A 17,520-nucleotide genomic window follows, 5' to 3' on the forward strand; every position below is an offset into this window, starting at 1 on the left:
GGCATGAGAGAAGACTTGATTGGAAAAGAACACTGGCAGGGATGACGGCAGAGTAGCAATGGCTGGAATTTCTGGAAGCAATTCGGAAGGCACAGGATATATACATCCCAAAGAGGAAGAAGTATTCTAAAGGCAAGATGACACAACAGTGGCTAACAAGAGAAATCAAAGCCAACGTAAAAGCCAAAGAAGGGCCTGTAATATAGCAAAAGTTAGTGGGAAATTAGAGGACTGGGAAGCTTTTAAAAACCAACATAAGGCAACTAAAAAGTCATTAAGAAGGTAAAGAAGGAATATAAAAGTAAGGTAGCCAATAATATTAACGAGGATGCCAGAAGTTTCTTCTGACACATAAAGTGTAAAAGAGAGACAAGAGTGGATTCTGGCTCTGCTGGAAAACAATGCTTGAGAGGTAGTAATGGGGGACAAACTAAGTATTTTGCATCAGTCTTCACTGTTATAGTTATACCTCACTGTTTTACAATCTGATCTCTATGAATAGTTTACAAGACAAGCTTTTCACTGTAATATGTACGCACAAATGCCCCTCCACTTTGTGATTTTTATAAATGACCTGGATAAGGAAGTAGAAGGGTGGGTTAATAAGTTTTCTGATGACACAAAAGTTGGGTGTGTTGTGGATAGTCTTGAGGTTGTCAGAGGTTATACTGGGACATCAATAGGATACAGAACTGGACTGAGAAGTGGCAGATGGAGTTCAACCCAGGTAAGTGTGAAGTGGTTCATTTTGGTAGGTCAAATTTGAAGACAGAATATTAATGATAAGACTCTTGGCAGTGTGGAGGATCAGAGAGATCTTGGGGTCCATGGTTGATAGGACACTCAAAGATGCTGCTCAGGTTGACAGTGTTGTTAAGAAAGCTTACGGTGCATTGGCCTTCATCAACCATGGGATTGACTTCGAGAGCCATAAGGTAATGTTACAGCTATATAAGACCTTGGACAGACCCCACTTGGAGTACTGTGTTCAGTTCTGTTCACCTCCTTACAGGAAGCACGTGGATATTGTAGAGAGAGTGCAGAGGAGATTTACAAGGACGTTGCCTGGATTGGGGAGCATGCCTTATGAGAATAGGTTGAGTGAACTCGGCCTTTCCTCCTTGGAGCAACAGAGGATGAGAGATGACCTGATAGAGATGTACAAGATGATGAGAGGCATTGATCATGTGGATAGTCAGAGGCTTTTTCCCAGGGCTGAAATAGTTAACACAAGAGGACTTAGTTTTAAGGTGCTTGGAAGCAGGTACAGAGGGGATGTTAGGGATAAGTTTTTCACACAGAGACTGGTGAGTGTGTGGAAAGCACCGCCAGTGAAGGTGGTAGAGGCGGATACGATCGGGTTTTTTAAAAGACTCTAATAGGTACATGGAGCTTAGAAAAAGAGAGGGCTATGCAGTAGGGGAATTCTAGGCAGCTTCTAGAGTGGGCTGTAGGGCCTGTAATAGGCTGTAGGTTTCTATGTTTGTTTCCACCTGACCACCCAACATAGAACACTACAGCCCTGAAACAGACCTTCAGCCCATCTAGTCCATGCCAAACTGTAATTCTGCCTGGTCCATTTGACCATAGCCCTCCCATCCATCCATGTATTTTAATTAGAGATACAACACAGAACTTCTGGCCCAACGAGCTGCATCACCCAGCAACCCACCGATTTAACCCTCGGGTCATTGCCCAATTAACCCGTACGTCTTTGGACTGTGGAAGGAAAGTTACTTCCAATCTTCTCTTCAATGGTGTAGCCTCTCGCGTCTTTAAATTATAGGGAAAGTTTTTGCTGAGATAAGTTACTGTGAGGGATTTACTGACGATTTCCCACCGGGATCATTCTGTGGTCCTCGGTGGGCGAGGAAGCCCAGTGCCCCGTACTCCGCTCTCGCCGCTGTTCCGCGGCCAACCTCCGCTTGCTGGCGGTGCCCCGCCTTACAATGACGCAATTAAATCAGAGGCGATCGGCTTAATTTCAAAACTGCGGTCTTCACTTCCTTAGTTACAGAGAGCTTTGGATAACAAGCAGCGCGGAGCTGGATTCGCGCAATAGCGTTCTGCCGACCCATCTCAGCACGCCGTCCTCAAGGGGCAACGGGAGCCGGCCCACTGCTAAACGGTGAGACACAGGTGAGATTTCTCTGCGGGTCGTAAGCACATCGCTCCTGGTGTCGTCAGCTAAACGATAAGACATGCATGGAGAATTAGGCCATTTGGCCCATCCAGCCTACTTATTTTTATGTATTGCACTGAACTACCTCATTTCAGGATAACACACACAAAAAGCTGGAGGAACTCAGCAGGTCAGGCAGCATCTGTGGTAAAGTGTACAGTCGACATTTCTGGCCGAGACCCTTCAGTTGAACTGGAAAGGAGGGGGAAGACGCCAGAAGAAAAGGTGGCGGGAAGAGGAAGGAAGTCAAGCTAGAAAGTGATAGGTGAAGACAAGTGGGTAGGAAAGGTAAAGTGCTGCAGAAGAAGTAATCTTAAAGGAGAAGAGAATGGGCCATGGGAGAAAGGGAAGGAGGAGGGGACCCAGGGGGAGAAGATAGGCAGTTGAAATGAGGTAAGAGGCCAGAGTGGGAGATGGAAGAAGGCTGAAGGGAAAATTACTTGAAGGATAAGTTGATGATCATGCCGTCAGTTTGGAGGCTACCTAGATGGAATATAAGATGTTCCTCATCCACCCTGAGGCTGGCCTCATCATGGCACAAGAGCCAGTCACAGACCAACATGTTGGAATGGGTTCTGAATTAAAATGTTTGGCCACCAGAAAATTCTGCTTTTGGTGGACGGAGTGGAGATGCTCGGCAAATTGTTCCCCCAATTTATATTGGGTCTCACCAATACAGCGGAGGCCGCACCTGGAGCGCCAGATACAATAGACAACCCCAACAGATTGGAAGTGAAGTGGGTGCCTCACCTGGAAGAACTGGTTAGTGTGTGGATGTCTGGGAAATGGAGGAGATCTGGGTGACGGCAGCATCAATGGTGGAAGAAGGGAAATCCCATTTTTTGAAGGAGGATATCTCTGATGTCCTGGAAAGGAAAGTCTCATTCTTGGAAGAGATGCACAGGAGATAACTGAACTGAGAAAAGAGAATAAAAACACAAAATGTCGGCAGAACTCAGCAGGCCAGACAGCATCTATGGGAGGAGGTAGTGATGACGTTTTGCCCGAAATGTTGTCACTACCTCCTCCCATAGATGCTGTCTGGCCTGCTGAGTTCTGCCGGCATTTTGTGTTTTTATTTATTTCCAGCATCTGCAGATTCACTCGTGTTGCCTGAGAAAAGAGAATAGCAGTTTTACAGGAGACAGTGTGAGAAGAGGTATAATGGAGTAGTGATCATAATATGATTGAATTCATGCTGCAGTTTGAGAGGGAGAAGCATAACTCACATGTATCAGTATCACAATGGAATAAAGGGAATTACAGAGGCATGAGAGAGGAGCTTGCCCAGGTGGATGGGAGGAGGATACTGGTGGGAATGATGGCAGAACAGAGATGGCTGAAGTTTCTGGGAATAGTTCACAAGGCACAGGGTAGATATGTCCCACAGAGGAGGAAGTTCTTAATTGGCAGGCCTAGGCAACCATGGCTGACAAGAGATCTGTAGTTGTGAACTTCCCACTATTCAGGACATTTACAACACACTTGCGTAAAAAAGGCCCGAAGGATCATTGGAGACCCGAGTTATGAACCACAAACTGTTCCAGCTGCTACCATCTGGGAAATGGTACTGCAGCATAAAAGCCAGGACCAACAGGCTCCAGGACAGCTTCTTCCACCAGGCCATCAGACTGATTAAATCATGCTGATACAATTGTATTCCTATGCAATATTGACTGTCCTGTTGTACATACTATGTATTATAAATTACTATGAATTGTACATTCAGATGGAGAAGTAATGTAAAGATTTTTACTCGTATGTTTAGGATGTAAGAAATAAAGTCAATTCCAATTAAAAAGAAACATAGGGGATGAAGATCTGGAGGGTGCAACTCCATTATGTTGCATAGAGATGGTCCATTATCTGCACTAGGCGTCAGCTGATTCGGTTCACTTACACTCCATCAAAAGAATGTAGCAGTGTACATGATGAATTCCTCCTATAAGTATTTGGAAATAATACAGTTTTATAGAACTATTGGTGGTGTTCTGATTTGTTCTGTATTTCATTTAAATACGCCATTTGTTACTCAGTTAAATGGTAGTTTGTCTTTCTCCATACCTTCTAACTATTTCCATGCTATTTTGGCTAATTGGAGCAGGCACTATTGGAACAAAATGTGCTGGTCCTGATTAACTGAAATCCACGGTGTGTTCACATATACGTATAATCCTATTGTAACTAACAGTGTGTTTTATGGATTGCACTGTACTGCTACTACAAAACATTTCTCCACCCAAATCTGTGATATTAAACCTGATTTTGATATTTATTATAAACTCTTTGCTGTTATCTGATTATTTTAATACTTGTTAATTTGTGAAACCTCTTTGGAGAGCCTGATCTAGAGGCAGTCTTGAACAAGCTCAATGAGGAAGCAGTAGACACTCTGTTGGTCAGGGTTGACTATGGATGTTGCGTCGCAAGCCTGGGCAGTGCGATAAGGAGAGCAAGCTGTTGACAATGTAGCATGCTCCCCCTCTCCACACGTCTGATGGACACAAACAAACGGCAGAGACCGATAGAGTTTGGCACCAGGACTGTCGCAGGAGTTGCCAATCAGTGTTGAACTCGATGTGGGACTGCCTTAGGGACTCCAGCTCCAGAATTTGCCCTTTGGGTTCACTCCCGAAGCCTTCCCCATGAGTGGGTATTCCCGCAAGGCAGCGGAGGTTTGAGATCAGAGTTTCTCATGGCTGACGGGCCCCATGTGCCCGAAGCCCTCCATCGGCCCTTCTCCTGTCAGTAGAAACTGTTTCGCTGGGCTTTCTACCTTACCGATCTCGCAGCCCGCCTAGGTGATAGGGGCGCTGTTCCGATCAGCCTGCAGCAGTTGCCTCCATCTCTCACGGTTGTGGGCGAGGGCCTGGCCTCTCCGGTCCACTCTGCAATGTGGTCTGCCCATTTCTTCTCCGTCTGCCCTGTAGTCGCAGTAAAGGTCAAGAGTTGGACTTGGTTGTCTGTGGCTATTTGAAGCCCCTGCCATCGGGAGCATTTATTTAATAGTTAATGAGAACTTATTCCCATTTATCACCCCCTCCCCCCCCCCCGCACCCAGCACCATTGGCAAATTACACACTACATTGATTGCGTTGCGGTTTCAGGTAGCCATGAGCAACAGGGCATCAACCAATCGGCAACAGCGGGCGAGTCTTGAACAGCAACAAAACAAGTTGCACAGAAAATAAACTGTTGGAAGAGTTAAGACAACGGAAACTACAACAACTCCAGCCATTAAAGAACAAACAGTAGAAGGAGAAGAGTTTTCAGTTAATTATGTATATTGGATATCTCAGTGATAATGAACTTTTCTAGTTGTGGTTACAAAGATTGATTGACAGGGGAATAACCAGATCATCTCCTCTCTACCGAGTTGTAATGTCATGATCTCTAAGGGCAAGTGGTTAACCAGATTAATGGATTGGGTTCATTATTAAGTATTCACATCCTCCACCCCTCCACCACCCTAGCCCCGAGTTTTCATGTTTTATTGTTTTCTTGGTTCTTGGTCCTCCCAAATATTCCGCATGGAATTTCAACTGGAGCTGTTTTACAACAATGAATCACAGTGGATTTAATTTTGCTTTTTTTACCTGATCAACAAAAAAATCTCTTTCCTGTCAAAACAGATCTGTACTAAGTAATTTAAATTCATTACAAATTCATTCATTCAGGTGCTTTGCCGTTCGGTGTGGGCAATCATGTCTCTCCATCCATCACGGTCCCCAACCCTCCGAATTGTAGTTGTTGCCTCCCCTGTTTCTAACCACAATGTTAATTCATCTCTCACTTCCATTCTCTGCTGCCTCTGCGTCTTTTTCCTTCCAGCTTTCCAGTTGTAACTAAATGTTCCAATGTCTCTCTTCGCATGATGTGTCATTGCAAACACAAAATAGTTGATGGCACAAGTATTCACCCTGTTTAATATGACACACCAGGTCATCACTGCTGCAGCCATTTGGTTTTAGAAGTCACATAATTAGTCAAATGGAGATCTGATTTTGGAGACCTGTGTGCAGTCAAGGTGTTTCAATTGATTGTAGTAAATACACACCTGTCTCTGGAAGGCCCAACTGCTGGGGAGTCAGTATCTTGGCAAAAACTACACCAGGAAGACAAAAGAATACTCCAAGCAACTCTGCAAAAAGGTTAATGAGAAACACATGTCAAGAAAATTTCCAAATCAGTGAATATCCCTTGGATTACGGTTAAGTCAATCATCAAGAAATGGAGAGAATGTGGCACAGCTGTAAACCAGCCAAGAGCTGGCTGCCCTCAAAAACTGAGTGATCGTGCAAGAAGGGGACTAAGTGAGGGCAGCCACCAAGAGACTTATGACAGCAGTGAATGCAGCAAAATCCTGGAAGAAGACTTGATGCAGACCGCAAGGAATGGCTTAAAAGCTACAAAGTTAATGTTCTGGATTGGCCAAGTCAGAGTCCAGACCTCAATCCAATTGGAATTTGTGTCTGTTCACTCACAATCCCCATGCAATCTGACAGAGCTTGAGTAGTTCTGTAAAGAAGAATGGGGAAAAATTGCAGTGTCCAGATGTGCAAAGCTGATGGAGACCCATCCACAGAGACTCAAGGCTGTAATTGCTGCCAAAGGTGAATCTACTAAATACTGACCTGAAGGGGGTGAATACTTCTGCAATCAATTATTTTGTGTTTTATATTTGTAATTAATTTAGATCACTTTGTAGAGATCTGTTTTCACTTTGACATGAAAGAGTCTTTTTCTGTTGATCAATGTAAAAAAAAGCCAAATTGAACTCACTGTGATTCAATGTTGAAAAACAATAAAATATGAAAACTTGCAAAGGTGGGGATGAATACTTTTTATAGGCACTATATTGTTCTCCCACTCACTCAGAGGAACTGTGTATGAACAATTGTCAGGACTCCTACACTCAATGTGTATTGTGCTGTGTCCAGGGGTTTCTGTGGATCCCAGGCTGGGAACCCCAGACCATTCAACCATGTTTTATAACACTATTTACATTATCAATGCATGCTAGTATTTCTGTATATTCTATACTGGTAATATCTAACTTTATTTTTTACATTATTCTTTATAGTTGATGAATGCTCCTTGTTGCATGTTGCACCCTGAGCAACGCTCTACAGTAAATTCCCAGTATATGTAAATGTATATGGCTGATGACAGGTCATGCCAAAACAATGGCCAAGACAGGCAAACTCTGCCATCGTGGTATGGGAAAAAGGGAAAACCCTAACCACAATGGCCAAATCCCCACACAATGGCCAGAACAGGGCTAATCCCCACCACAATGGCCAAGACAGGCAAACTCTGCCATCGTGGTATGGGAAAAAGGGAAAACCCTAACCACAATGGCCAAATCCCCACACAATGGCCAGAACAGGGCTAATCCCCACCACAATGGCCAAGACAGGCAAACTCTGCCATCGTGGTATGGGAAAAAGGGAAAACCCTAACCACAATGGCCAAATCCCCACACAATGGCCAGAACAGGGCTAATCCCCACCACAATGGCCAAGACAGGCAAACTCTGCCATCGTGGTATGGGAAAAAGGGAAAACCCTAACCACAATGGCCAAATCCCCACACAATGGCCAGAACAGGGCTAATCCCCACCACAATGGCCAAGACAGGCAAACTCTGCCATCATGGTATGGGAAAAAGGGAAAACCCTAACCACAATGGCCAAATCCCCACACAATGGCCAGAACAGGGCTAATCCCCACCACAATGGCCAAAACAGGGGAAACCCCCACCATCATGGCAAAAACAGGGCAAGTCCAGACCACCATGGCAAAAACAAGGCAAATCCCCAGAATTGTCACAACAAGCCCCTTCAGCAGAGGTGTTACCCGTCCCTGGACACTTCAATATACCCCAGCTCATTTTATAGCTATTATTTTAGGGTAGCAATATTATTTTAATTTGTTCTGTAATATATCATTGTGTCAAATTTCTCCCTGATTTCCAGGAACGCAGGAACAAAATGCCGTCACAGACTCAGTACTATACCTCCTCAGCAGCTATGACTGGAATCTTGCAGCCTCAGATCTCTGACTGTGGAACCCAGACCTTCAGAGCAGTAGACCCTTACCCCGTCAAGGTTGTAGCACGCATTCGCCCAGCGACTGGTAAGTTTCTCTCTTTACAAATGAGGGAAAGGCAGTACTGAGGCTGCAGAAGGACATGGACGGATTAGAATAGTCAAAGACGTGGCAGATGGAAAACACAGTAACACACACAAAATGCTGGAGGAACTCAGCAGGTCAGACAACATCTGTGGAAATGAATAAACAGTCAACGCTTTGGGCCAAGATCCGTCATCAGAATCTCTTATTAGGTAGAATATAGTGTCGGGAAGGTGTGGTCGTGCACTTTGGTAGAAGAAAGAAAGGCAGAGACGAGATAGAATCAGACACCGATTCCGTCTCTAACTTCCATCGGAATTACTCTTAAAATCTGCCTTCCTTAGGTCGTACCTGCAGTACTTGTATTGTTCTGGATCACTGGTCTCAGGTACCACTGATCAATCCCTGAGCAGACTGTGTATCTCCTGCTTCACCCATAGCTTTTGGTTTGGGTACGTCTGGTACACTCTCATCCACATAGGTCTTGGTTCAGATCTGAAGATGAATTCCTGAATATGATGAAGTTCATAGCTAATCAAAGCAATTCTATAAGCACTCCCTTGATCATACCTTCATGGTCTTCACTGGTGCTGTGACCCTCCGTCTCTTTTCTATATGGGGAGGGATTTCAGAAATCGGAGATGCAAAGAGACTTTGGAGGTTAACATGCAGGTTGAGTCATTAGTAAGGATGGCAAATGCAATGTTACTATTAACTCCCAGAGACTACAATGTAAAAGCAACAATGCCTTACTTAGCAATACACACAACATGCTGGAGGATCTCAGCAGGTCAGGCAGCATCTGTGGAAGTGAATACACTGTCGATGTTTCAGGCTGACACCCCTCTTCAGGACTGGAAAGGAAGAGGGAAGATCCCAGGATAAAAATGTGGGAGTAGGGAAAGGACTAGCCAGAAGGTGATAGGTGAAGCGAGGTGGATGGGAAAGGTGATGGGTGATGGGCCAGTGATGTTGTTGGGGTGGAACTGGACTCTCTGACGGTGCTGTCTGAAAAGAGGATGCTGTCCAAGTTGCATGCCATCTTGGACAATGTCTCCCATCCACTCCATAATGTACTGATTAGGCACAGGAGTACATTTAACCAGAGAGTCATTCTACCGAGATGCAACACTGAGTGTCATAGGAAGTCATTCCTACCTGTGGCCATCAAACTTTACAACTCCTCCCTTGGAGTGTCAGACACTCTGAGCCAATAGGCTGGTCCTGGACTTATTTCCACTTGGCATAATTTACTTATTATTATTTAATTATTTCTGGTTTTATTTTGCAACATTTCTACTCTGGGTTGGTGCAACTGTAACAAAACCCAATTTTCCCTCGGGATCAATAAAGTATGTTTGTCTGTCTGTAAAGGGCTGGAGAAAGGGACCCAGGGTCTACTGTACTTCCATAGATGCTACCTGACCTGCCGAGTTCCTCCAGCATTTTGTGTGGTTTGCTTTAGGATTTCCAGGATCAGCAGAATCTCTTGCATTGATGTTTTATAAGGTATTGGTGCAGCGACTCTCAAACTATTGTGAGCAGTCTGTCACGGATAATCCCAAGCCCGGCTGTGAAAGGAGGAGGGTTGTGTGTGGGGCTAGCAACCCCATCCCGTAAAATCCCAGAGCTACAGGAACACCAACACAGGTTCCGAAGACCTCATCCCTAGGAGAGAAAGGAGACAATGAGAAGCTGGGCTGTACTGGGTGAAAGACTGGTGCAGGACAGAGGGCTCTGCTGTGGTTCTGCTGGTCTGTTTGCCAGTATGGGTGATGGGGCTTAATTAGACCATAAGACCATCAGATATAGGAGCAGAAGTATGCCATTCTGCCCATCAAGTCTGCTTCACTGTTCAATCATGGGTTGATCCAATTCTTCCAGTCATCCCCACTCCCATTTTAGAAAACAATGGCTCCTCCATCTCATCATCCTCAACAGGGCTGTCCCCCTGGGCTGTGTGCTGAGCCCATTGCTGTACACTCTGCAAACACGTGATAGCACGGTTGAACAGCCAAGCAATCATATCGTCAAATTTGTCATTGAGACGACGGTGGTGGGGCTCATCACCAGCAATGATGAGACGGCCTGCAGAGTGGAGGTGGAAGAGCTCAAGGTCAGGTGCCGGGCAAATAACACTTCCTCAATGTCAACAAGGCAAAGGACATGGTTATCGACGTAAGGAGAACTGGATCCACTCACACCACCCTTTTTGTTGGCAGCACAGCAGTGAGCAATTTCAAACTCCTGGGAATACTCTCATGGTTCCAGAACACACCTTAACAGTCAGGAAAGCTTGGTATGACATTGTGGCCATCACTCAGTCATGGTGGAAAGAAGGTCATAGTTGGGAGCTTTGCATCAAAGGATATACTTTGTATCGAAAGGACGCAGGAAAGCATAGGCGGTGGTGCGGCTCTGTTGATAAGAGATGGAATTACATCTTTAGAAAGAGGTGACATAGGGTCTGAGAATGCGGTATCTTTGTGGGCAGAGTTAAGAAACTGCAAGGGTAAAAAAAACATTATGGGAATCTTATATAGGCCTCCAAATAGTAGTCAGCAAAGGGAGCTGGAAACAGCATGTAATAAAGGTAATGTCACAATTATAATGGGGGACTTCAATGTGCAAAGGGATTGGGCAAATCAGGTTGATGTCAGATCACAAGGGAGGTAATTGTTGAATGCCTACGAGATGGCTTCTTAGATCAGCTTGTGCTTGAGCCTGTTCGGAGAAAGGCTGTCTGAGATCGGGTGTTGTGCAATAACCCAGATCTTATTAGGGAGCTTAATGTAAAGGAACACTAAGCAGTTGCAGTTTATAATATGATTGAATTGATTCCACAGTTTGAGAGAGAGAAGCATAACTCAGATGTATCAGTATCACAATGGAATAAAGGGAATTACTGAGGCATGAGAGAGGAGCTTGCCCAGGTGGATTGGAGGAGGATACTGGTGGTGATGATGGCAGAGCAGAGGTGGCTGTTGCTGGGGATAGTTCACAAGGCGCAGAATGGATGCGTCCCACAGAGGGAGAAGTTCTCAAATGGCAGGGGTAGGCAACCGTGACTGATAAAGGAAGTTAAGGACTGCATAAAAGCCAAGGAAAAGGCATATAGCATAGCAAAAGTGAGTGAGAAATTGGATGATTGGGAAGCTTTTAATATTCAACAAAAGGTAACTGAAAAAGCTATAAGAAGGGAAAAGATGAAATATGAGGGCAAACTATCTAATAATATAAAGCAGGATACCAAAAATTTTTTCAGTTATAAGAAGAGTAAAAGGGAGATGAGAGATGATATTGGATCACTTAAAAATGATGCTGGTGAGGTAGTGATGGGGGACAAAGAAATGGCAGATGAACATAATGGGTACTTTGCATCAGTCTTCACTGTGGAAGACACTAGCAATGTGCCAGATGTCCATGAGTGTCAGGGAGCAGGAGTGAGAGCCATTGCTATTACAAAGGAAAAATTGCTAGGGAAGCTCAAAGGTCTTATGGTGGATAAGTCACCTGGACCAGATGGACGACATCCCAGAGTCCAGAGAGAGTTTGCTGAAGAGATAACGGATGCATTGTTCATGGTTTTTCAAGAATCACTTGATTCTGGCATGGTCCCAGAGGACTGGAAGATTGGAAATGTCACTCCACTCTTTAAGAAGGGAGGAAGGCAAAAGGAAGGAAATTATAGGCCAGTTAGACTAAGCTCAGTAGTGGGAAAGGGTTGGAGTTTATTATTACGGAAAAGGTTTCAGGATACTTTGAGACTAATGATAAAATAAGTCAAAGTCAGTACGGCTTCTGTAAAGGGAATTCTTGCCTGACAAATCTGTTCGATGTGGCGAAGTTGTTTCCCATGGTGGGGGAGTCTAGTACGAGAGGACATGACTTGAGGATTGCAGGGCACCCATTCAGAACAGAGATGCAAAAAAATTATTTTAGCCGGGGGGTGGTGAATCTATGGAATTTGTTGCCATGGGCGGCAGTGGAGGCCAAGTCATTGGGTGTATTTAAGGCAAAGATTGATAGGTATCTGAGTAGTCAGGGCAGCAAAGGTTATGGTGAGAAGGCGGGGAATGAGACTAAAGGGGAGATTGGATCAGCTCATGATGAAATGGTGGAGCAAACTCGATGGGCTGAATAGCCGACTTCTGCTCCTTTGTCTTATGGAGTTCTTCGAGGAAGTAACAGGCAGGTGGACAAAAAAAAGGCAGTGGATTTCATTTACTTGGATTGTCAGAAGTAAGTTGATAAGATGCCACACATGAGGCTGCTTAACAAGATAAAATACGATGGCATTACAGGAAAAATAGCTGCATGGTTAGAGGAATGTCTGACAGGCAGGAGTCAGCAAGTGGTAATAAAGGGGGCCTTTTTTAGTGATGTTCCTCAGGGGTCAGTATTGAGACCGTTTCTTTCAAATTATTTGTCAGTGATTTGGATAATGGATTTGATGGCTTTGTGGCAAAGTTTGCAGATGATATGAAAATGGAGGAGGGAGGAGGGAGGGAGTGTGAATGTGTGAGGGAGGAGGGAGGGACAGAGTGTGATTGTGAGGAGGGAGGGACGAGTGTGAATGTGTGAGGGAGGAGGGAGGGAGTGTGAATGTGTGAGGGAGGAGGGAGGGACAGAGTGTGAGGGGGTAGGGACGGAGTGTGAATGAGTGAGGGAGGAGGGAGGGAGTGTGAATGTGTGAGGGAGGAGGGAGGGACAGAGTGTGAGGGGGTAGGGACGGAGTGTGAATGTGTGAGGGAGAAGGGATGGAGTGTGAATGTGTGAGGGAGGAGGGAGGGACGGAGTGTGAATGTGTGGGAGGAGGGAGGGATGGAGAGTGAATGTGAGGGAGGAGGGAGGGACAGAGTGTGAATGTGAGAGGGAGGAGGGAGGGACGGAGTGTGAATGTGGGAGGGAGGAGGGAGGGACGGAGTGCGAATGTGTGAGGGAGGAGGGAGGGACGGAGTGTGAATGTGTGAGGGAGGAGGGAGGGAGTGTGAATGTGAGAGAGGAAGGAGGGAGGGACGGAGTGTGAATGTGTCAGGGAGGAGGGAGGGACGTAGTGTGAATGTGAGGGAGGAGGGAGAGACGGAGTGTGAATGTGTGAGGGAGTGTGAATGTGTGTGAGAGGAGGGAGGGACGGAGTGTGAATGTGAGGGAGGAGGGAGGGACGGAGTGTGAATGTGAGGGAGGAGGGAGGGACGGAGTGTGAATGTGAGGGAGGAGGGAGGGACGGAGTGTGAATGTGAGAGAGGAAGGAGGGACTGTGAATGTGAAGGAGGAGGGAGGGACGGAGTGTGAATGTGAAGGAGGAGGGAGGGACGGAGTGTGAATGTGAGGGAGGAGGGAGGGACGGAGTGTGAATGTGAGAGAGGAAGGAGGGACTGTGAATGTGAAGGAGGAGGGAGGGACGGAGTGTGAATGTGAAGGAGGAGGGAGGGACGGAGTGTGAATGTGAGGGAGGAGGGAGGGACGGTGTGAATGTCGGGGAGGAGGGAGGGACGGAGTGTGAATGTGAGGGAGGAGGGAGGGACGGAGTGTGAATGTGAGGGAGGAGGGAGGGACGGAGTGTGAATGTGAGGGAGGAGGGAGGGACGGAGTGTGAATGTGAGGGAGGAGGGAGGGACGGAGTGTGAATGTGAGGGAGGAGGGAGGGACGGAGTGTGAATGTGAGGGAGGAGGGAGGGACGGAGTGTGAATGTGAGGGAGGAGGGAGGGACGGAGTGTGAATGTGAGAGAGGAAGGAGGGACTGTGAATGTGAAGGAGGAGGGAGGGACGAAGTGTGAATGTGAAGGAGGAGGGAGGGACGGAGTGTGAATGTGTGAGGGAGGAGGGAGGGACGGAGTGTGAATGTGAGGGAGGAGGGAGGGACGGAGAGTGAATGTGAGAGAGGAGGGAGGGACTGAGTGTGAATGTGTGAGGGAGGAGGGAGGGAGTGTGAATGTGAGAGAGGAAGGAGGGAGGGACGGAGTGTGAATGTGTCAGGGAGGAGGGAGGGACGGAGTGTGAATGTGAGGGAGGAGGGAGGGACGGAGTGTGAATGAGAGGGAGGAGGGAGGGACGTAGTGTGAATGTGTGAGAGAGGAGGGAGGGACGGAGTGAATGTGAGGGAGGAGGGAGGGACGGAGTGTGAATGTGTGTGAGAGGAGGGAGGGACGGAGTGTGAATGTGAGGGAGGAGGGAGGGACGGAGTGTGAATGTGAGGGAGGAGGGAGGGACGGAGTGTGAATGTGAGGGAGGAGGGAGGGACGGAGTGTGAATGTGAGGGAGGAGGTAGGGACGGAGTGTGAATGTGTGAGGGAGGAGGGAGGGACGGAGTGTGAATGTGAGGGAGGGACGGAGTGTGAATGTGAGGGAGGAGGGAGGGACGGAGTGTGAATGTGTGAGGGAGGAGGGAGGGACGGAGTGTGAATGTGTGAGGGAGGAGGGAGGGACGGAGTGTGAATGTGAGAGAGGAAGGAGGGACGGAGTGTGAATGTGAGAGGGAGGAGGGAGGGATGGAGTGTGAATGTGAGGGAGGAGGGAGGGATGGAGTGTGAATGTGAGGGAGGAGGGAGGGACGGAGTGTGAATGTGAGGGAGGAGGGAGGGACGTAGTGTGAATGTGAGAGAGGAGGGAGGGACGGAGTGTGAATGTGAGAGAGGAGGGAGGGACGGAGTGTGAATGTGAGGGAGGAGGGAGGGACGGAGTGTGAATGTGAGAGAGGGACTGTGAATGTGTGAGGGAGGAGGGAGGGAAGGAGTGTGAATGTGAGGGAGGAGGGAGGGACGGAGTGTGAATGTGAGAGAGGGACTGTGAATGTGTGAGGGAGGAGGGAGGGACGGAGTGTGAATGTGAGGGAGGAGGGAGGGACGGAGTGTGAATGTGAGAGAGGAGGGAGGGACGGAGTGTGAATGTGAGGGAGGAGGGAGGGACGGAGTGTGAATGTGAGAGAGGGACTGTGAATGTGTGAGGGAGGAGGGAGGGACGGAGTGTGAATGTGAGGGAGGAGGGAGGGACGGAGTGTGAATGTGAGGGAGGAGGGAGGGATGGAGTGTGAATGTGAGGGAGGAGGGAGGGACGGAGTGTGAATGTGAGGGAGGAGGGAGGGACGGAGTGTGAATGTGAGAGAGGAAGGAGGGACTGTGAATGTGAAGGAGGAGGGAGGGACGGAGTGTGAATGTGAGGGAGGAGGGAGGGACGGAGTGTGAATGTGTGAGGGAGGAGGGAGGGACGGAGTGTGAATGTGTGAGGGAGGAGGGAGGGACAGAGTGTGAATGTGAGGGAGGAGGGAGGGACGGTGTGAATGTCAGGGAGGAGGGAGGGACGGAGTGCGAATGTGAGAAAGGAAGGAGGGACGGAGTGCGAATGTGTGAGGGAGGAGGGAGGGACGGAGTGAATGTGAGGGAGGAGGGAGGGACGGAGTGTGAATGTGAGGGAGGAGGGAGGGACGGAGTGTGAATGTGTGAGGGAGGAGGGAGGGACGGAGTGTGAATGTGTGAGGGAGGAGGGAGGGACGGAGAGTGAATGTGTGAGGGAGGAGGGAGGGACGGAGTGTGAATGTGAGAGAGGAAGGAGGGAGGGACAGAGTGTGAATGTGAGAGAGGAAGGAGGGAGGGTCGGAGTGTGAATGTGTGAGGGAGGAGGGAGGGACGGAGTGTGAATGTGAGGGAGGAGGGAGGGACGGAGTGTGAATGTGAGGGAGGAGGGAGGGACGGAGTGTGAATGTGAGAGAGGAAGGAGGGAGGGACAGAGTGTGAATGTGAGGGAGGAGGGAGGGACGGAGTGTGAATGTGAGGGAGGAGGGAGGGACGGAGTGTGAATGTGAGAGAGGAGGGAGGGACGGAGTGTGAATGTGAGAGAGGAAGGAGGGACTGTGAATGTGTGAGGGAGGAAGGAGGGACAGAGTGTGAATGTGAGAGGGAGGAGGGAGGGACGGAGTGTGAATGTGAGGGAGGAGGGAAGGACTGTGAATGTGTGTGCGATGGTGAGATGGAGGGAACCTCTCAGGATCTTCTCCATCAACTTACCAACCACTGAAGTATGGCTCACTGCTCTATAATTTCCTGGTCTATCTCTACTCCCTTTCTTGAATAAAGGAACAACATCCGTAAGATGATGGAAAGATCATCGCCAGAGCCTCAACAGTCTCCTCCCTCACTTCCCACAGTAGACTGGGGTACATCCCATCCAGTCCGGAGACTTACCCAACTTGATGCTTTCCAAAAGCTCCAAAAGGAACTTGTCTGTTCCTATCCCTCTCCAATGCAATGGTAAAGGAGATAAGATTGTGATCACTCTCTCCAAAACGCTCCCTGTGAGAGACCTGACACCTGACCAGGTTCATTTCCCAATACCAGTTCAAGTACAGCTTATCTACATGGTTTTATCAAAAAGCTTATGTAGGCTTATCTACATGTTGTGTCAAGAAACCTTCCTGAACACACCTAACAAACTCTACCACATCTAAACCCCTCACTCTAGGGAGATGCCAATCAATATTTGGGAAATTAAAATCTCCCACCACAACACCCCTGTTATTATTACACCTTTCCAGAATCTGTCTCCCTATCTGCTCCTTGATGTCCCTGTTACTATTGGGTGGTCTATAAAAAACACCCAGTGGAGTTATGGACCCCTTCCTTTCCTAACTTCCAGCCACAGAGACTCAGTAGACAACAACCCCATGACTTCCTCCTTTTCTGCAGCCGTGACACTATCTCTGATCAACAGTGTCACGACCCCCCCCCCCCCCCCCTTTGCCTCCTTTCCTGTCCTTTCTGAAACATCTAGAGCCTGGCAGTTGAAGTTGCCATTCCTGCCCCTGAACCATCCAGATCTCTGTAATGGCCACAACATCATAGATCTGAGTGTTGATCATGGTACTCCTTGCATTACATTTGGTCTGAACGCATCCCTTCTCTATCACTTGCCTATCCTCCCCTTCACACTGTCTCCAAGCTTTCTCTATTTGTGAGCCAACCTCCCTTTCCTTCGTCTCTTCAGTTCGATTCCCACCCCCCCAGCAATTCTGGTTTAAACTCTTCCCAATAACCTTAGCAAACCTCCCCGCCAGGATATTGGTCCCCCGGTATTCAAGTGCAACCCATCCTTTTTGTACAGGTCATTCCTGCCCAAAAGAGGTCCCAATGATCCGGAACTCTGAATCCCTGCCCCCTGCTCCAATCCCTCAGCCACACATTTATCCTCCACCTCACTCTATTCCTATA

General features: G+C 47.7%; 1 protein-coding gene across 1 annotated transcript in view; it reads left to right on the forward strand.

The window, feature by feature from the left end:
• Window positions 1–2,022: 2,022 nt before the first annotated feature.
• loxhd1b (lipoxygenase homology PLAT domains 1b) overlaps window positions 2,023–17,520 on the forward strand; it is a 388,496-nt gene continuing 372,998 nt past the window's right edge. The window contains exons 1-2 of the mRNA XM_059989781.1: window positions 2,023–2,139; window positions 8,160–8,319. Of these exons, the coding sequence (XP_059845764.1) occupies window positions 8,175–8,319 (145 nt within the window). The 5' untranslated portion in view covers window positions 2,023–2,139; window positions 8,160–8,174. The remainder of the gene's footprint in view (window positions 2,140–8,159; window positions 8,320–17,520) is intronic.

This window comes from Hypanus sabinus, chromosome 14 (genome assembly GCF_030144855.1).
Source record: "Hypanus sabinus isolate sHypSab1 chromosome 14, sHypSab1.hap1, whole genome shotgun sequence".
NCBI lineage: Eukaryota > Metazoa > Chordata > Chondrichthyes > Myliobatiformes > Dasyatidae > Hypanus > Hypanus sabinus.